Here is a 21,226-nt window from a genome sequence, read left to right on the forward strand (position 1 = left end):
GGCAAGACCCTCCACCAGCAAAAAGATTACAGCTTGCTGAAGGCTCAGATGATGGCTAGCATTTTTAGCAATATTTTTAAATTAAAGTATGTACCTTGTTTTTTTAAGATATGCTATTGCATACTTACTACAGTATAGCGTAAACATAATTTTTATATGTACTGGACAACCAAAAGTTTCACATGACTGACTTTATTGCAAGATTCACTTTACTGTGGTGGTCTGGAACTGACCTTGCAGTATCTCTGAGATATGCTTGTATTACAGTGACAATTAAAAAGTATTATTAGGATATTATGAACCGTTTTGTGGTACTGAATATGAAAATATAGATAAGATTCCTTGAAAAACAAATATTACCTAAACAGAACATCTGAATAGGCCTAATTCTATTAAAGAAATTGCAACCCTTATTTAAAACCTTCCCATAAAGAACACTCTAAACCCAGATGACTATTGGTGAACCCTTCCAATTATTTAAGGAGGAAATGACCCCAGTCTTGCACAGATTCTCAAAGAAAATAGACAAGGAGAAAACACTTCCCAACTTTCATAACTTTAATTTCAAGACTAGCTGGGTTGTTACAAGGGAAAATTACAGGCCAGTTTCCTGCATGAACACGGATGGAGGAATCCTAAAGTAAATAATACTGAATCTATATAAAAAGTAAGCCTCTATAAATGGTGATACATCATGATTAAGTGGAGCTTATCCCAAGCATTTAGGGTGGTTTTATCATTCAAAACTTGTTCAGTGTAATTCTGCATATTAACAGAAGAAAGAAGGAAATGATAATCTTAGTATACAGGGAAGAAAAGCCTATGATAAAGTTCACACACTAATGATTAAACGAAGAAACAAATAACAGCAAGACCCTCCTAGTGCACTCCCATGGGCGGGGAAGGAGTTGCCTTCACCTGAGGAGCAGAGTCTGCAGGGTCTTAGCCAGAAGCTGTCTCTCTGAAGGCAGGAGCGAAGCAGGGAAACGACTGTCATCAGTGCTAGCCAGAGCGCGAAGGCAGGAAACGAAATAAAAAGTCTAAGGATGAGAAAGAGGAAAGAAAGTTCTCATCTTACAGTTACAGGTGGTGTGATTCTGCACGAACACTGGTACGTTTACAGATGATGTCTTGGCTTATGTAATGTTCACCGATAGGCTGTCGGGTTGAGTCGGCCTCACTTCACCTTGGCTCACAGAAACCCCCTCGGTGTGCAGACGCACCTGCTGCCCCCAGGGCCTTACCTCTGCTGTGACCCTTCTTCCCCGCAGGTCGTATCTGACTCCTGTACGGGACGAGGAAGCAGAGTCGTTACGGAAAGCGCGCTCCAGACAAGCTCGGCAGACTCGCAGGTCTACCCAAGTGAGTGTGACCTCCGTGTTTAAGTCCTTTTTTGTCTGTGTGCCTTTCCACTGGAAGTACAATTAAACCGTGATAAAATGTGTGCCTTATTCCAGCCATTGTAGTGAAAGCTTTCCTGTTAAATCTTACACTATATAGAATCAAATGAATTCATAGCTCCATACACCCCCTCTCGCTTCTGTTCTTCAGGCGCAGAGCAGGTTTCTCTCCTTCCCTCCCTAAGACTGATCATTCCACGTGTGCTTAAGGCCCACACCTTAATTCCTGCAGGAGAACAGTCTGGCACAATCTCAGAGTGTTAACCATAGAGTTACCACGGGACCCAGCCATGTTGCTCCTGGATGTGTACTCAAGAGAAATAAAGCAGGCTTCTACAGAAAAGCCCTGCACAGATATTTATAACAGCACTATTCACAGGAGCCAGAGACCCAAATTCAGTGTCATCTCTGGCCAGAGTTAACTTGCTGTATAGACCAAGATTACGTGTGGAGTGTGCAGGTTCGCTGGAGGGCTGAGCCCTGGGCTCCCTGCAGCGTCAAGGTCAGAGTTCTGTGGCTGGTGGTGCCCCAGCGAGTGTTGGGCAGTGGGCCCAAGCGGGGCCATTGCACAGACCAAATAAATGAAGCAGCTAACAAAACTGGAAAAAACCCTCACAAATTTCCATTGATTTGGGAATAAAAAGAAATGAAGTCCTGACGCATGCCAATGCTGCAGTGTGGATGAACCTTAAGAAAAAGTTATGCTGCGTCAAAGAAACCTGGCATGATTCCATTTGTATGAACATGTCCAGAATAGGCAAATCCAGAGAAATAGAAAGTGGGTTAGTATCTGCTGGGGGCTGGAGAGAGGGAGGAATGGGAAGTGACCACTAAGGGTGTGGGGTTACTTTCCTTCTGGGGTGATGAAATGTCCTGAAATTAGATGGGGATTTTGCACAGCTCTGTGAATATACTAGAAAACAGCCAGTTGTACTCTTTAAAAGGGCGGATCTTATGTGGATTGTGTTTCAATAATGATGTTAGAAAAAAGAGGAGTCCCTCGGGGAAGCTTTGAAGTAAGGAAGATATGATCTACGTTATATCTTGCAAAAGTCGCTGTGCAGAGAACTGCTGGGAGTGGTCTGTGAAGCCTGGAGGCCCATGGGAAGCTGTTCCTTAGCTGAGCTGGAGATGACACGCATGTGGCAGCAACAGTTGAGGGAGGCTGTGATTGGGCGTCAAGGAAGCAGAGGAGGATGAGCCAGGCAGCAGAACCGAGGAGCAGTCAGAGGGCTGAGGGGTCACCCAGGAGATGGTACCCGAGGGAGTGAACGGCAGTCTCCAGTGAAGAGGGGAAGCTCCGCAGCTTCAGATGCTACAGACGCCAAGCAGGAGAGCTGAGGACTGAGAGAGGGACCTATGCGTAGCCCCCGAGTGCCCTTGTGTCGTTCCTGACCCTCCAGGGTCGGGCAGGTGCCGTCCTGGGTAGTCATTGCCACAGCTGTTACTGCTTGTGCTTCATGGTGGTTTGTTTCCCCAGAGGCTGTAACCCCCACGAGGGCCAGACAAGCGTTTGTTTTGGTTTGGTTTACTGTGGCAGGCGATACGTAACATACAACTTAATACTCTAGCCATTTCTAAGCATACGATTCATCGGCATTACATGCATTCACGTCACTGTGCAGTCATCGGCACCACCATCTCCAGAACAGCTTTCGTCTCCCCAAACGGAACCTCTCTCCCCACAGCTTCTGGCAACACCGCTCTACTTTTTATCTCTATGACCTTGACTCTAGGTAGCTCATGCGAGTGGAATCACACAGTTTTTGTCTTTTTTGTGACTGGCTCGTTTCACTCAGTGTAATGTCTTCAGGGTTCATCGATGTGGCAGCACATGTCAGAACTGCCTTCCTTTGTAAGGCTGAATAATATTTTGTTGTATGTTTAGACCCCATTTGGTTCATCCGTCATCCACTGATGGACACTTAGGTTGCTTCCACCTTTTGGCTGCTGTGAACATCAGTGTGCAAACATCTCATCAGATCCTGCTTCTTTCGGGTGTAGACCCAGAAATAGAATAGGCTGGATCATATGTTTCTGTCTTAATACTTACTTTCCATTACACTCATCTGTTTTCTTATGTCTTTTCCATTAGATTATGGTTCTTGAGTACAGGAATCATTTGATTTGTCTTTGTAGTTCCAGTACTTAAGAACGCAGTAACTTTTTATTAAGAGAATGAGTGAACAAAATAGCTAATAGTTGCCTTCCGGCTTTGGAACTTCCCTCTTCTGAGGACATGAGCATATGACTACTTGAGTTAAGAATCAACTCACTGTTTTCCTAACCCATTTCCCCCTTGTCCTGCAGATGTCTCCTCATTATTTCCTTTTTTTCTGTACTACTGCTCCTATGAGCCTGGGGAAAATTTTAATTGGTGGAATGTCTCTGTGTGATTCCTACAGTTACAAAATTATGTTAGAGAAATGCTAGTTCAGGGCTTGTGGGGTTTTTTAAAAAATTTTTTAATATGGAGGTATAGTTGGTTTACAATATTGTTAGCTTCAGGTGTACATCATACTGAATAAAATTTTTTAAGATTATATGCTAGGGCTTCCCTGGTGGCGCAGTGGTTGAGAGTCCGCCTGCCGATGCAGGGGACACAGGTTCGTGCCCCGGTCCGGGAAGATCCCACATGCCGCGGAGCAGCTAGGCCCGTGAGCCATGGCCGCTAGGCCTGCGCATCCGGAGCCTGTGCTCTGCAACGGGAGAGGCCACAGCAGTGAGAGGCCCGCGTACCGCAAAAAAAAAAAAAAAAAAAAAAAGATTATATGCCATTTATAGTTATAAAATATTGGCTGTACTCCCTGTGTTGTAAATATATCCTTGTAGCTTATTTTATGCATAATAAGTTATACCTCTTAATCCCCTGCCCCAGTATTTCCTTCCCCCTTCCCTCTCCCTCTGGCAACCACTGTTTTTTTCTCTATATCTGTGAGTCTGTGTCTTTTTTGTTATATTCACTAGTTGATTTTATTTTTTAGATTCCACATAGAAGTGATGTCTTACAGTATTTGTCCTCTGACTTTTTTCACTCAGCGTGATACACTCCAGGTCCATCCATGTTGTTGCAAATGGCAAAATTTCATGCCAATGGCTAATACTCCATATACGTATGTATGCATATGTGGAGTATGTGTATATGTGTGTGTGTCTGTGTGTGTCTCACGTCTTCTGTATCCATGCATCTGTTGATAGACAGCTAGATGGCTTCCATATCTTGGCAGTTGTAAATAATGCTGCCGTGAATATTGGGGTGCATGTGTCTTTTCGAATTAGTGTTTTTGGTTTTTTCAGATATATGCTCAGGAGTGGAATTGCTGGATCATACTATTTTTAGTTCTATTTTTAGTTTATTTTAGTTCTATTTTTAGTTTACTGAGGGTCCCCTATACTGTTTTCCACAGTGGCTGCACCAGCGTACACTCCCATCAGCAGTGTACTAGGGTTCCCTTTTCTCTGCATTCTCACCAACATTTGTCATTTACGGTCTTTCTGATGACAGCCATTCTGACAGATGTGAGGTGACATCTCACTGTGGTTTTGATTTGCATTTCCCTGATGATGAGTGATGTTGAGCATCTTTTCATGTGCCTGTTGGCCATCTGTATGTCTTCTTTGGAAAAGTGTCTATTCAAGTCTTCAGCCCATTTTTAAATTGGCTTGTTTGTTTTTTTGATATTGAGTTGTATGAGCTGTTTATATATTTTGGAGATTAACCTTATTAGTCATATCATTTGCAAATATTTTCTCCCATTCAGTCTTTCCCATTTGTCTTTTCGTTTTGTTGATGGTTTCCTTTACTGTGCAAAAACTTTTAAGTTTCATTAGGTCCCATTTGCTTATTTTTGTTTTTGTTTCCTTGCCGTAGGAGGCTGATCCAAAAAAATATTGCTGTGATTTATGTCAAAGAGTGTTCTGCCTATGTGTTCTCCTAGGAGAAATTCTGCTAAATTTGGGTGTTGTTTATTCTTCTTTTTCTGATTTCTTTAGGTTAAGGTTAGGTTGTTTATTTGAGATTTTTCTTGTTTCCTGAGAGGGCTGTATTGCTATAAACGTCCCTCTTAGAATTGCTTTGCAGCATCCCGAAGATCTTGGAATACTGTGTTTTCATTTCATTTGTCTCCAGGTATATTTTGAATTCTTCTTTGATTTTTTCAGTGATCCATTGGTTGTTTAGTAGCATTTTGTTTGGGCCACACGTGTTTGTGTTCTCTGTGGTTTTTACTCTTGTAGTTGATCTCTAGTCTCATAGCCTTGTGGTTGGAAAAGATGCTTGATATGATTGCAGCCTTCCCAAATGCACTGTGACTTGTTCCATGATATAGCACAGATGTATCCTGGAGAATATGCCTTTGAAAAGAATGTGTATTCTGCTGCTTTTGGATGGAATATTCTCTCTCTATATTAAGTCCATCTGGTCTGATGTGCCATTTAAGGCCAGAGTTTCCTTACTGATCTTTTGTGTGGATGATCTGCCCTTTGATGTAAGTGGGGTGTTAAAGTCCCCTACTATTTTTGTGTTACTGTTGATTTCTCCCTTTATGTCTATTAATATTTGCTTTATTCATTTAGGTGCTCCTATGTTGGGTGCAAATATATTTTCAATTGTTATATCTTCTTGGACTCATCCCTTGATTATTATGTACTGTCCTTCTTTTTCTCTTGTAACAGTCTTTATTTTATTTTATTTTTATTATTTATTTGTTTGTTTGTCTATTTATTTATTTATTTATGGCCGCGTTGGGTCTTCGTTGCTGTGCACAGGCTTCCTCTAGTTGCGGCGAGCGGGGGCTACTCTTCGTTGCAGTGTGTGGGCTTCTCATTGCGGTGGCTTCTCTTATTGTGGAGCTCGGGCCCTAGGCGCATGGGCTTCAGTAGTTGCAACACGTGGGCTCAGTAGTTGCGGCACGCGGGCTCTAGAGCGCAGGCTCGGTAGTTGTGGCACATGGGATTAGTTGCTCCACGGCATGTGGGATCTTCCCAGATCAGGGATCGAACCCACGTCTCCCACACTGGCAGGTGGATTCTAAACCACTGTGCCACCAGGGAAGTCCCAACAGTTTCTATTTTAAAGTCTATTTTTCTGTTATAAGTATTGCTACCCAGCTTTCTTTTCATTTCCATTTGTATGGAATACCTTTTTCCATTCCCTCACTTTCAGTCTGTGTGTGTCTTTAGATCTGAAGTGTGTCTCTTGTAGGCAGCATATATTGGGTGGGCCAAAAAGTTCGTTCGGGTTTTTCCATAACATCTTACAGAAAAACCGAACGAACTTTTTGGCCAGCCCCAATATAGGGGTCTTGTTTTTGTATCCTTTCAGCCACTCCATCTTTTGATTGCAGCATTTAATCCATTTCATATAAAGTAGTTATTGATATGTATGTACTTATTGCCATTTTGTTACTGTTTCGGGATTGTTTTTTTAGTCCTTTTTTGTTCCTTTCCTCTTTTGTTCTCTTCCCTTGTGATTTGATGACCCTCTTTAGTGTTATGTTTGGATTTCCTTCCCTTTTATGTGTATGTATCTATTATAGATTTTTTGGTTTGTAATTACCATGAAGTTTGCGTACAGCAGTATATGTGTGTGTGTATACACACACACACACACACACACACACACACACATTTCAAGTCACTGATCTCTTTAATTTCAAATAACATTTTAATAACCCTGCATCTTTCCTTCTCTCCCCCCATGATTACTGTTTTTGACATCATATTTTATATCCTTTCATTTTGTGTATCCCTTAACTTCTTATTGTGGATATAGTTGATTTTACTACTTTGTCTTTTAACCTTTCTAGGAGGTTTGTACTTGGTTGATTTACTGCCTTTACTGTATGTTTGCCTTTACCGATGAGATTTTTCCTTTCATAATTTTCATGTTTCTAGTTGTGATCTTTTTTTGTTTTCTTTTTCCTTTCTTTTGCTTAGAGAAATACCTTTAGCATTTCTTGTAAAGCTGGTGTGTTGGTGCTGAACTCTTTTAGCTTTTGCTTGTGTGTAAAGCTTTTGCTTTCTCCATCAACTCTGAATGAGAGCCTTGCTGGGTAGAGCATTCTTGGTTGTAGGCTTTTCCTTTTCATCAGTCTAATTATATCATGCCACTCCCTTCTGGCCTGCAGAGTTTCTGCTGAAAAGTCAGCTGATAGCTTTATGGGAGTTCCCTTGTATATAACATGCTGCTTTTCCCTTGCTGCTTTTAATATTCTGTCTTTAACTTTTGCCATTTTAATTCCAATATGTCTTGGTGTGGTCCTCTTTGGGTTGATCCCGTTTGGGACTCTGTGCTTCCTGGACCTGGATGTCTGTTTCCCTTCCCAGGTTAGGGAAATTTTCAACTGTTATGTCTTCAGATATGTTCTGTGACCCTTTCTGTCTCTCTCTTCTCCTTTTGGGACCTCTGTGATGTGACTGTTAGTGCATTTGATGTCATCGTAGAGGTCTCTTATAGTGTCCTCGTTTATTTATATGTATATATTTTTTCTGTTTGGTGCCAGTGATCTCCACTATTCTGTCTTCCAGCTCACTGGTCTGTTCCTCTGTATCATTTAGTGTACTGTTGATTCCTTCTAGTGCATTTTTCATTTCAGTTATTGTATTCTTCATCTCTGTTTGGTTGTTCTTTGTATTGTCCAACTCTTTGTTAAAAACTTACAACTTCTCACTCGGTTCATTCTTTCTTAAGTTCTTTGATCATCTTTACGATCATAACCTTGAACTTTTTCTCAGGTAGGTTGCCTGTCTCCACTTCACTTAGTTGTTCTTCTGCGGTTTCATCTTGTTCTTTCATTTGGAACATGTTCTTCTGTCGCCTCATTTTGCCTAACTTGCTGTTTATAACATTGTGTTTCCATGTGTCTGGTAGGTTGGTTACATTTCTTGACCTTGGGGAAGTGGCCTTCTGTAGGAGGCGTCCTGTACATCCCAGCAGTGCGCTCCTCTCTGGTCAGCAGAGCTGTGTGCTCTAGGGGTGCCCCCTCTGTGGGCTGCGTGGGTCATTCTGTTGTGGTGGGCTGACTATGTGGGTGGGCTGGTTGGTTGCCAGGCCCTGCCTTGTGTGGAGGCTGCTGGTTGCCGTGACCAGGTCATGAGGCGGCCGACTGTGGAACCCAGGGGGGCCCCAGGGCTAGTGCTGGCTCGCTGGGAGTAGAGTCAGTGGGGCTGTGGCCCGCCCTCTTCACTGGTGAGTGAAGCTACGTCCTGGGGCTAGTGCTGGCCTGCTGGTGGGCAGAGCGGGGTCCTGGGGGTCTGGCTGCAGGGCCCCAGGGTCCAGAGCTGGTGTCAGACTGCTGATCGTTGGGGCTGGCTCGTGATACAGCTAGCTGTGGGGTCCAGTGTGTTCTGAAGCTTGTGTTGGCCTGCTGGTGGGCAGGGCTGGGGCCCAGCTGGCCCCAGGGCTGGTGCTGACCTGCTGGTGGATGGACTGGGTCCTCCCACGGCAGGCTGTGGGCTGTGATTGTCCTGGGGCTGGTGTCCACCCATTGGCGTGTGAGGCTAGTCTGAAGGCTAGAGGAGGCTTACTGGTGGGCAGGGCCAGGGCCCAGGGGTTTCTGGGGCTGGTGTCTGCCCACTGGTCGGTGGAGCTGGGTCCCAGGGTCTCTGGCTACAGGTCTCTGGTGGTCCCGGGTCTAGTGCCTGTGCACTGGTGTGTGGGGCTGGGTCCTGGGCCCTCTGGTGGGCAGGGCTGTGTCCAGGGGGTCATAAGGCAGCCTGTCTGCTGGTGGGTGGGCCTGTGTCCCTGCCTAGTTAGTTGCTTGGCCTGAGGCCGTCCCATTCCTGGTGCCTGTGTTCTGTTGGCTATGAGCGGGGCTGGGTCCTGAGGGTAATAAGCTAGAGGGAGGACTCCACGATGGTGCCTGCCTGCACCAGTGTCCTTGCGGTTGAAGCAGCTCCCCAGAGTGGCTGCTGCCAGCGTCTGTGTCCCCAGCATCACAGGCCTGCCTCTCCGGGAGACTCTCCAAGATCAGCAGGTGGCTCTGACCCAGGCTCCTTTGAAATTACTGCTTCTGCCCTGGGTTGTGGAGCACGTGAGACTTTGTGTGTGCCCTGTAAGAGTGGGGTCTCTATCCCCACACAGCCCTCTGGGACTCCTGAAAGGAAGCCCTGCTGGCCTTCAAACCCAGACGCTCTGGGGGCTTGTCTCCCCCAGCGCAGGACCCCCAGGCTGGGGCTCAGAGCAGCCCGCTCGCTCCTGGGGGAGAACTCCACAGCATTTGCGCGTCGCCCCTCCTACCCGTCTCGTGGTGGTTCTTTCGTACGTCTGTAGCTGTAGACGATCTCTTCTGGTCGGGCCTGGGCAGCAGTTGTTCTGTGCATAGTTATCCTGGTGCCCTGGGAAGAGGCGAGCTCAGGGTCTTCCTGCTCTGGCATCTTGGCGGCTCCCTCAGGGTCGGTTTTGTGTTTGTTTGTGTGGGTTTGGTTTTTGGTTTTGGTGGTGGTTCTAGCCTGGCTCTGAATTGTCACCATTTTGAGCCTGGTTCTTCTTTCTGTGCGTAAACTTAAGTTTTCCTTGTATCTGCTGGACAGTCTCTGTTGGTGGCTGCGTGCTCTTGGGGGGTCGGGAGCGTCCAGGTGGAGACGTGAGAACCATGGGTGTGGAGGCAGCGGGCGGGCATCAGTGCTGCCCTGTTTCTGGAACTCAAGCAGGAAACGCTCAAGTATTGTGTTTGAAGTGTATCTAGGCTCAGGCCTGGGGCCTCTGCGTACTGAGGTGTTTGTTTTCAGCGTATATTGCTTGAAGCGGCCTCACACATTTCGGGAGCTTCATTTGGAATTCGGTACCATTAGATCTTTACAGAGTTTCCCTGCTTATTCACGGGGCGTTATTCCATGCTTAGGGTGAAACCTCTCTGACCTTGTGGTATTTTCCCAGGGTGTAACCCTGACGGATCTCCAGGAAGCAGAAAGGACGTTCAGCCGGTCGAGGTCAGAGCGTCAGGCTCAGGAACAGCCCAGCCCGAAGCCCGTGGGCCCCAGAGGGCTCGACGGCAGCGCCCAGAAGCATGAGCCCCTGGCAGCCCCTGCAGAGGAAGCTGGGGAGAGCCGCCAGCCCTGGGACCGGAGTCTGGAGGATCAGGTGAGCTCTCCGTGCTGAAAGCAGGTGGCTGGGGGAGTCTCCTCCCCACTGATAATTCCAGAACTGTCCTACTCTGCAGGGGATGCCTCATAGAACACGCTGTTTACGTGCATCTTTAGTTGGCAGACCTGTGTAACTGAAAGAATTCAGAGGATGTTAGTCCTTAAGTGATCAATTTTTTCCTCTGGGAGTTAACTAATGCGCTTTTTTCCAGTTTTATTGAGATGTAATGGACATGTAATGTTACAACATGATTTGATGTGTGTACACTTTGTGAAATGATTACCACCATACTTTTGGTTAACTAAATGTGTCTTTCTATCCTGAAAAGAGAGATCTTGGCATAAAAAAAATGCAAATAGAAGTATAAGCATTTATTATTTAGTTTATGCCAGGCACAATTTTAACAATTTCAATATGTGTATTAAATTGTTTAATCCTCACAACAACCCTCTGAGGTAAGTATTATTATTCCTTCTTAAAATATGAGTCAGTGGAGTGACAGAGAGGTTAAGTAACCTGCCCAGCATTTTGCACGGCTAGGAAGAGGTCAAGGACTTCCCTGGCGGTCCAGTGGTTAGGAATTGGCGCCTTCACTGCTGGCCGCCCAGGTTCGATACCTCGTCGGGGAACTAAGATCCCACAAGCCACGCGACGAAAATAATAATAATATTGATTTGTGTGTGTGTCTGCCTATCTGTGTATGTTCTGGTGTTAGACTATTTGGGTTCAAACCGCAGTATCCTTAACTAACTAGCTGTATGGCTTTGGGTAATTTATTTAACCTTGTTTTACATAGCTTCCTAATTTGTAAAAACAGAGCTTATAATAGAGGGTACTCCTTGTGAGGTAATACATGTATAGTGCTTGACACATTAAGTGTTCAGCAAATCTTAACTACTACGATGATGATGATGTACTTTTTTTTTCATTTTTTTTTTGCATCTTTATTGGAGTATAATTGCTTTACAATGGTGTGTTAGTTTCTGCTTTATAACAAAGTGAATCAGTTATACATATACATATGTTCCCATATCTCTTCCCTCTTGCGTCTCCCTCCCTCCCACCCTCCTTATCCCACCCCTCCAGGCGGTCACAAAGCACCGAGCTGATCTCCCTGTGCTATGCGGCTGCTTCCCACTAGCTATCTACCTTATGTTTGGTAGTGTATATATGTCCATGCCTCTCTCTCGCTTTGTCACAGCTCACCCTTCCCCCTCCCCATATCCTCAAGTCCATTCTCTAGTAGGTCTGTGTCTTTATTCCTGTCTTACCCCTAGGTTCTTCATGACATTTTTTTTTTTTAGATTCTATATATATGTGCTAGCATACGGTATTTGTCTTTCTTTCTGACTTACTTCACTCTGTATGACAGACTCTAGGTCCATCCACCTCACTACAAATAACTCAATTTCGTTTCCTTTTATGGCTGAGTAATATTCCATTGTATATATGTGCCACATCTTCTTTATGCATTCATCTATTGATGGACACTTAGGTTGCTTCCATGTCCTGGCTATTGTAAATAGTGCTGCAATGAACATTGTAGTACATGACTCTTTTTGAATTATGGTTTTCTCAGGGTATATTCCCAGTAGTGGGATTGCTGGGTTGTATGGTAGTTCTATTTGTTGTTTTTTAAGGAACCTGCGTACTGTTCTCTATAGTGGCTGTACCAATTTACATTCCCACCAACAGTGCAAGAGGGTTCCCTTTTCTCCACACCCTCTCCAGCATTTAGTGTTTCTAGATTTTTTGATGATGGCCATTCTGACTGGTGTGAGATGATATCTCATTGTAGTTTTGATTTGCATTTCTCTGATGATTAATGATGTTGAGCATTCTTTCATGTGTTTGTTGGCAGTCTGTATATCTTCTTTGGAGAAATGTCTATTTAGGTCTCCTGCCCATTTTTGGATTGGGTTGTTTGTTTATTTGTTATTGAGTTGCATGAGCTGCTTGTAAATTTTAGAGATTAATCCTTTGTCAGTTGCTTCATTTGCAAATATTTTCTCCCATTCTGAGGGTTGTCTTTTGGTCTTGTTTATGGGTTCCTTTGCTGTGCAAAAGCTTTTAAGTTTCATTAGGTCCCATTTGTTTATTTTAGCCTTCAAATTCCTCTTTTCTCTCTCCCTTTTCAACCAAATATATACGTATATGTAATAACCATTTAGGCAGTTGGGTGAACGCTTATTTTGACTTTTAATTTGATGGTACAGTATTATAAAATAAAATATTTTACTAGAAAAAAAAAGCAGAGGTGGAGCAAGGCGTTGGCGCCGCAGCTTGCCCTCCTCACCACTAGTACGTTGTTCTACAAACTTCTGCAGACCCAAGCACTCACAGAGCACCCTTATTCTCGGCCACAAGCTGTCACTTTGGGGTAGACGTTTTGACTTACGGTCCATTTCTCAATTGCAGTTGGTAGTCAGAGTTATAGGGTTATATTTAAGGTGATCATAACTCCTGGCTTACCTAAGATTGTTCCAGTGACAGCTTTTATCTCTGGGTAATTATCAGTACTGTTCCTTTTCACTCTCAGAAATGTCCTAGCTGGGATGATAAACTTTATGGTCAACATAATTAACGGGAGAAGAAAGTCTTCTTGCTCTAACTTTGAATGGCTAGGCTGCATAAACTAACTGAGGTTCTGTTGTTCGTTTCATTTGTTTTATCGGCTATTTTTTGAGTACTTATTACATACTAGAGACCATTGTAAGCACATAACATACATTCTCATTTAATCCTCACAGCCCTCTCTGAGGAAGATATTATTATCCCTGTTTTATACGTGAGGAAGCAGAGATCAAAACTCAAGTCACGTACTTCAGGTCACACAGCTCCTTCAAGCTGGAATTGGAGCCACGTTCTCTCAGACTCCCAAGCTGACTATATTTTATTGCTTCTGTCTCTATAATTTATAAACAAATTTATACAGTCTCTGCCTGTAGTAAGAATTTCTTTATCTCTGCATGTTCAACAAGCCACATTAAGGTTTATTGTCAAGCTGTGTCTGTCCTAACTCTCAAGGAAAAAAAAAGTTCAAAAGGGAAAGTGGGAATTTTTTTTTTAATTTTTATTTATTTGGTGTGGCATGCGGGATCTTAGTTCCCCAACTAGGGATCAAACCTGTGCCCGCTGCAGTAGAAGCACGTGGTCTTAACCGCTGGCCCGCCAGGGAAGTCTCAGAAAGCGGGAATTTTTCAGAAGTGTCAGTAAGCCTAGTGATGGCAGGTTGGTAGAACGCTCAGATTTGGTCTGTCTTCAGATAACTCCTGCATTGTTTCTTCACATTCCTGAGCTTCTTCGTTTCCTACGTAAACCTTACCTTTCAGTGCGCCATCTTAAAAAGGCCATCATCCTTCCTATTTGCGGTGCACAATCAAAGGAATTTTTATAACCAAGGTTGGTGCCCCCTAGTGCCCTTTGATCAGTTTAGGAAGAGCTGTCCTGGACTGCTGTCAGCCTGTAGCATCTTCAGAGCAGGCGTCTAGAACTCTTTCCTATCTGGCTAATTACTTATAAGCCTCTTGATATAGAAAAGCCCATTTTTAATAAACGTGCTGTCCTTACCCTTTGGTTAGACTTGACCTCTGACATCTCATCATGTGGATTGTTCCAGCCTGTGTATCGTCGCCTGAGGATTCCGGCTCAGCCAGACAAACCCATGACACCAGTGTCACCTCCTGCCCCGAGACCCTCCCTCTACACCAGTTCCTACCTGCTCCGGACGGGTAGGTCTTCAGCCCCTGATTCAGAGAGTTCAGAGCCCCCCGCCAGCCCTGCAGGGGCAAAGGAAATGGACAAAAACGGTAGGTCGAGCTTCAGAAACCGCACCCTCCTCCAGTGCACGTGCCCCAGGTTCTTAAGATCCATGCTTTGTTTTCTCTCTGACCAGAGGGCGAAGAAGCAGATTTGGGTGATCAGTCGTCTAACAGGCTGTCCATTCGTGAGAGGAGGCGGCCCAAGGAGCGACGGAGAGGCACAGGCATCAACTTCTGGACGAAGGATGTAAGTGGGCTGTCTGTGCTGGGACATCTCGCATCACGCTGTGCTGCCCGCCGTCCTGCGTGTCGGGCTCAAAAGGAAGAGTTCCACACGGGGCCCTGAATCGCGCAGATTGTCAGGAGGCATCCCTGAGAAAAAGAGCAGCCGAAGAAAGACTCCACTAGTGTGGGACTCATTTGGAATGTTCCGGCTGGGACGCCCAGGGCCTAGGGCAGTGCCGAGCACACGGGAGGCAGGCAGCAAATAAGCGGGGAATTTACAGCAGCCGTGCAAACAAATACAAGTGCGTAAGCCGCTCAGACTTAGCAGCCCCCCAGCGGCCCCTGAGAGTCCCGTGGCGAGTCAGCAGTACCTCAGCGTCGTGTGTGTGCAGGTGCTAACCAAGTATGTCAGGGGCACTGCCAGAATCTCGAGCACTTCAGAATTTCATCTGACTCAGGTTTACTCTTTTGGAGAAAAAAAGGAACAAGTGCTATAAAACAGCTTGACTTTGGCTTTGAAATGAAGACGGGGCTGCTGTGCCTCCTGATGACGAGCACACACTCAGTTCTTTCCTTCCCCTCTGGTCTGTACCCTGCTCACTCAGCCTTGTCACTGGCATTTAACAGTCAGGTGGCCAAGGTCAGGTCCCTGGTCACTAGTGACTCATTTGGAATTAGATGGACCATTCAGTGAGACAAGAAATGAGACAATGATGGTCGCCTGTTAGAGACTACTAGGCGAAAGTGTTTGATTATTATAGGACCAAATGGGCTGACAGCTACTGACAAAGCCCAAGTGAGGTCCGTCTGTCTTAAAGATTCTCCTTTTCCTGCCAGGTTCATTGGGCTCTTTGACAGCAAGTGGTGCTCCTGAGCTGCTGCTAAAAGCAGCAGTGACAGTGCCCTTGGCCGTCAGCCCTCACTGCCCAGGTGCATAATTGATGGGGCTGACCTTGTTGCCTCCAGGGATGCCTGTGACCGTGATCCTCTTGTCTTTTTTCTTTCTCCCTTTCCAGGAAGATGAAACTGATGTCTCGGAAGAGGTGAAAGCAGCGTGGGTAAGCAACCAGCAGTGAGGCTGCCGCCGTGGGGCTCAGCGTCCCCGTAGGGCTCATCCCTGCTCGCGTGCACACAGTTAACAGAAGGAAGAGCAGGCTCTGTGCAGACTTGGGTCCAGGGAGAGTTTGGAGGTGGACGCTCCTCTGCAAGATGGGACGGGTGCTCGCTGGTATACTGTTTTCTTTCCTTTTTCTTTAAATTGGTTTATTTATTTTATTTTTGGCCGCGTTGGGTCTTCGTTGCTGTGCGCAGGCTTTCTCTAGTTGCGGCGAGCGGGGGCTACTCTTCGTTGCGGTGCGCAAGCTTCTCATTGAGGTGGCTTCTCTTGTTGTGGAGCACAGGCTCTAGGTGCACGGGCTTCAGTAGTTGTGGCACGCGGGCTCAGTAGTTGTGGCTCGTGGGCTCTAGAGCGCAGGCTCAGTAGCTGTGGCGCATGGGCTCAATTGCCCTGTGGCATGTGGGATCTTCCTGGACCAGGGATGGAACCCGTGTCCCCTGCGTTGGCAGGCAGATTCTTAACCACTGCGCCACCAGGGAAGTCCCCCGTTTTCTTAAATGGTGTAACAATGCCCATGTTCTTGAACGAGTTTCCTGCATTTTTCAGTGCCTCCTGCCAGGTTCTAACACAGTTCGGGCTCTTTTTCTCTGTTGTGCTATTGGATGGTATGAAGTACTTTGAAATCTTGGGAAGAAAAGTGAAGAGTGATACTGTTTCTCATGGATCTACCTCCTCTCCACGCTAACAGAGAGAAACACAAGAGTGAATAGTGTGAACAGTCCAGAAGTCACTTACATTTGACTTTGAAATAAGGTTTAGCTCCTTGGCTCTTGTGTAACCAGACCCCTTAAGGCCTGGCACCCAGCTCTTCTCTGCTGTGGGCACCCCAGGCCAGCTTTCCTGAAGCTCCAGGTTCCTGTAAGCCACTCACATGTGATAGAAAGTTAATGCTTTTCTAGTATCATTAGTACCATTTTTCTTTGGTTTTTGTTTTGTTTTGTTTCGTTTTTGTTTGTTTGTTTATTTGGCCTCACTACACAGGTTGCAGGATCTTAGTTCCCTGACCAGGGATCAAACCGGGCCACGGCAGTGAAAGCGCCGAGTTGTAACCACTGGACCACCAGGGAAGTCCCTAGTACCATTTTTCAAGAAGGAAGGGATTTGGTTTTGACTAAATGAATTGAGACTCCATGTACATTTCTATTGGGAATTATGTAAGAAGATGGCCTTTTTTCTACCCTACAGTTATGTGACAGTATGTTCTCAGAATATGTTTAATAACTCATACTGAAAATGAAAACTAATTTGTTTTTAGCAGAGGAAGTAGAAATGCTATATTATGTCATTGACCTGCCTGTATTTTGGTCGAGATCCTAAACAGTCAGCAGGGGCCTCCAGAAAGCAGTGTCCATGGTGGCGTGGTGAGAGCTGCCTGCGTGCAGCTGCAGCCGGGGCTGCCTCACGGGGAGGAGTGGACGTTGGGTGCAGATGCCGCGTGGAGGCTCCCCGGGGCAGGGGGGGTGTGCACACGACAGTGACTTCATTCCACAGGGGCTTGGGGAGGCTTCAGGGGATGAAGAGTGAACGCAGGAGAGCCTCTGTGAGGAACTATATTAGAAAACCCCTAACGAGAGATCCCGGGTGCTGACTACAGAGCACTGAAGTGGCCCGTCGCCCATAGAGGGTCATAGAGGCCGGTGAGCTCCACGGAGGGAGTTACACAGGAGAGCTTGGTGTTGGCCACTGTCTCTGTCAGTGAAAATCTTTGCCTGCACGTTTCTAAGCTACTTGGTGTGAGAAGTCCTTGCCTGGTGCACCAGGCAAGGGCCACGAAGGTGCCTCTGATGCCATGCTTCCCAGAGAAGTTCACTGAACGACCATTTCAGAAAAGATTTTCTGATTGGTGAGATTTGACATAGAGTCATTTGTCAGACTGAAAAATGGTCCGCTCATCCCATTGCTCGAGGCATCTGCCAGTGTTCACCGCATGTCCAGCAGACGCCAGCGTGAGTCTTCAGAGAGGAATGAAGGGCTAGTCCTCTCTCTAATGGTAACTGAGTGTGTGCAGGTGCGCCAGCACTCACAGCACGCCCGGCATGTCTCCTGCCCACCACGGTGCCCAGGGCGGCAGCATCCTGACCCCGGCCTGTGTTAGCGCAGCTCTGACTGGTTCTCTCCCGAGCGCTCGTCCAGTCCTGGCAGGCGTGATGCCGGGATCCATACGGGCCCACAGAACAACAGGCCCGTCCCTGTAAATTGTGGAAATCTAACCTCAAGATGGTCAGGACTGTGTCACAACCGCTCTCCCACTCCAGGAATCTACTGTTTTTTAAGTTAACTCTTCCCAAGACTCTGACATCTGTTATTTTAAATTGGGATAGATTTACAGTCAGTGAGCTGCACAGACGTAAAGTGTACTGTTGGATGAGTTTTGACAGTTGTAATCAGTGGTGTAGCCACCACTCAAGTCAAGATGCAGCACTTTTCCGTCACCTTGAAAAGTTCCCTCATCCCCCAGCCCCTGTCCTGAGAGGCAGCCGCTCTTCCGATTGCCGCCAGCGTAGAGCAGTGTTGCCTGTTCTTGAGCCTCGCGTACATGGAATCAGTCGGTGATGATACTTTACTTTAGGGTAGAAAGGAAACTCTGTCTCCAGCAGAGTTGGAACTAAAATGATTCCAAATGTGCACAGATGCTCTCCTCTTCTCGAAGATTCTTCAGCCTCTCACCCATATATCAGTAACAAGAGCATGGCTAAGAAAACCTTTCTGTTGTTTAACCTTAATCTCTGTAGACATCGTGGAAATTTATTTCTTTTTGTGGACCTAAGCTAGAAAAATGTAACCAACATTTGTATACAGGTAAGGTTGATGGCCAGGAACGGCCCTGATGTTTGTCATGCAGTCTGGGAGGGAGGAAGGAGGCTAGTCATGCATTTCTTTGTTGGTGACACAAGGGACGCTGAGAAGGCTGGAGGCTTGGTCGGGGCCCTGCACAGTGCCTGCTTTTAATCAAAACCATCCCCGCCGGAAAACCGACAATGAGCACAGGGCTTCATGTCTTAGCAGCCGCTTAGCCCATGTGCTTAGAGCAGATGTGCGTGGTTGTCTGCGTTAGACGGGTGACCGTCTCCAGAAGTCCTAATATAGCCTGTATCTTGCTAAGTGAAAAAGAAACTGAGTCTGGATTTGACGTGAGGAAGGAGGTACCGCAGTCAGAAGTGCCACCCCCTGCACTGCTCGTGAGGCACAGGCGCTGGAGCAGTCACGGGCACACTGCAGGTGCTGATGGCCCTTGGGCTCTTCTCGTCCTCTCTTCACTTGCGTCTTTGGCCTGCCTTCATTCTGCTTAACGCTGAGTTTCCTCTACGTGTTCTTGTCCTCTGAAGCAGACTGTTGCCCAGGCCAGTTCTGATACATGATTGAATTTATCACTAGAGGGAGCAAGTCGTCAAAAGAAAAGATGGTGAACAAGCAGAATGGTGTCTAAGGAAGCTGAACAGGAGACGGATTGCTTTTGTTTTTTTTTTTTTTTTAACATCTTTATTGGGGTATAATTGCTTTACAATGGTGTGTTAGTTTCTGCTTTATAACAAAGTGATACATAAACATATGTTCCCATATGTCTTCCCTGTTGCGTCTCCCTCCCTCCCACCCCCCCCATCCCACCCCTGCTTTTGTTTTAAACGAATTGTTGACCAGCCCAGTTCAATGCAGTGAAGTTACCCGCCTCCCAAATTTGGGCATCTTAGAATTGGGAAGGAATTTAGAAGAAACTTGGGTTAGGAACCTCGTTTTACAGTCAAGAGAACAGGCCCAGGGCAGTTAGGAAGTACTTGGGGACGTGAAAGCTCTAGGTGAGCGCCCTGTGCCCCGTGTCAGGGAGCCTTTATGGGACTGTCGTGGGGCCGTCCTCACATCGCCCTCCATTCCCCATCCTTTTTTTTAAGGGATGCAGGTGAGCAGTCAGATGAAGAGGTCCGTCAGGTGAGGTGTGGATGTGTCCCAAGGTCAGAAGCTTTGTCCCCATGGAGGTGGTTGTACCACCCACCCGGCATGTGGATATTACACCAACCCAGGAGTTCTCCAGACCTCATATTTTAGGGATTTTTATGGAGGCTTCAACATGGGCATAATTCATTATTAACTCAATCTCCACTCCCTTTACCTTCCCCCCAGAAGATGGAGGGTGAGTCTAAAAGTTCCAAGTTTTCTTTTCTTAAAGTATAGTTAACATACAGTATTCTGTAAGTTGCAGGTGTACAATGTAGTGGCTCACAGTTTTTAACGGTTATACTCCATTTATAGTTATTATAGAATATCGGCTGTATTCCGCATGTTATGCAATGTGTCCTTGTCGCTTATTTTTTACCCAGTAGATTGTACCTCTTACTCTCCCCTGCCCCCATTCTTACATTTGTTTTTTACTGAGCAGGTTACATGTTTGAATTGAGTTGCTAGTGGCATCTCGCCTCCTTGAGTAAAGGAAGGTCTTCTTGGAGGACACTTCGAAAGCCTCCTGAGAGTTTCAGGTTCAGTGGTAGAGGGTCAGCCTTCTCCTGCCAGGTGGGAGGGTACTTATGGAGGGAGGGTACATAAGTAAGTGGGTACTTATGTCTGTCCATCCTTCAAATAGGAAAATGCTTCTCCCTCTAGAATCCCTATTGCTTTTAGGCAAATCCGGTGGCATCAGTCTGAACAGAATCACGACACTTTACCTTCAAAGTCAGCAGTGTAGCGTCCAGTCCAGAGTGGAGCCCGTGGTCTGGTGGCTAACCCTCCTGCAAGAGGCCTTGGTTATAGGAGACACTGTTAAGGAAGCATTGACCAGTAGGTGTTCAGATACCGGCCGTAGATAACCGGTAGCAGCTAGTCGGGAGAGACCTTGGTCAAGTGTGCAGAAGATATAAGCGATTAAACGTTAAGACTTTCAAACTAAATCAAAGAGAGGCTCAAAGTGACATTTGCCAGCAAAGCTCGGTTTAAACTAAAGCTTCAGCAGAAACGAGAACTTGCTTCGGGTGCCATTTGGCCCCAGAAATCTCTCTAATACCAGAAGCCACTAAATGCATTTCCCATTTTGTCCTGCCTTCTCTTTTATAAGCTGCGCGTGTGTTCACTGAACACGTACTTCCAGGTGCCTGTGGGCAGGGGTGCAGCAGTGAACAGAAAGCCCTGTCCTTGTAGAGTCTCCGTTCTGGTGAAGCAGGCGGGCAGCGAGTAAAATGAACGTGCCAAGCGAACGGTGTGTGGAAGGTGAAAAGCCGTGTGGAGTGGCTCCAGGACTCAGGAGTGGGGAGTGCAGGGCGGGGGGCGCTGAGCATCTAAGGGGGGGTCGGTGTCGGCCTTGCCGCGAAGGCAGCACTGGAGCCCAGCGTGAAGGGAGTGAGTGGGGAGCCCCGTGGATGTGCGCAGGCAGAGGGAACAGAGCCTGCGGGGCCGTGAGGCAGGAGGACAGGCAGGACCTGTGAGGAGACGGCGTGGGCATGAGAGCCCGCGGCAGAGCCCGGCGGTCGGTGCCAGGGCGTGCGAGCCCGTGTAGAGCTCTGCGCAGCAGAGGGGCAGGAGTCACATTCTGGGGGGACTCCGCCTGCTGTTTGGAGAAGACCCTCTATGTCACCCTAACCCAGGACTGACGAGGGGTTTGGGCCAGGTGATCGCGGGTGGTGAAGATGCTGAGAAGTTTTCATATGCACGGCGT

At 46.5% G+C, this 21,226-nt stretch overlaps 1 protein-coding gene across 15 annotated transcripts in view; it reads left to right on the forward strand.

The window, feature by feature from the left end:
- The window catches only part of PPP1R12B (protein phosphatase 1 regulatory subunit 12B), a 201,208-nt gene that overhangs the window by 99,015 nt on the left and 80,967 nt on the right, over window positions 1-21,226 (forward strand). For 12 of the 15 annotated variants that reach the window (XR_003430659.1, XM_027096046.1, XM_027096044.1 and 9 more), the window contains 5 exons: window positions 1,272-1,362; window positions 10,279-10,482; window positions 14,105-14,294; window positions 14,381-14,493; window positions 15,488-15,529. Coding sequence is in view for 14 of the 15 variants with exons in the window: in XM_027096046.1 (XP_026951847.1) it covers window positions 1,272-1,362; window positions 10,279-10,482; window positions 14,105-14,294; window positions 14,381-14,493; window positions 15,488-15,529 (640 nt within the window). In the remaining variant the exon portion in view is untranslated. Of the gene's footprint in view, window positions 1-1,271; window positions 1,363-10,278; window positions 10,483-14,066; window positions 14,295-14,380; window positions 14,494-15,487; window positions 15,530-21,226 lie in introns of those variants that run through there. The other 3 variants (XM_027096045.1, XM_027096049.1, XM_027096053.1) reach the window with 3 other exon arrangements.

Source organism: Aethalodelphis obliquidens, unplaced genomic scaffold (genome assembly GCF_003676395.1).
Source record: "Aethalodelphis obliquidens isolate GAN/ISIS:26980383/991018 unplaced genomic scaffold, ASM367639v1 scaffold97, whole genome shotgun sequence".
Lineage (NCBI taxonomy): Eukaryota > Metazoa > Chordata > Mammalia > Artiodactyla > Delphinidae > Aethalodelphis > Aethalodelphis obliquidens.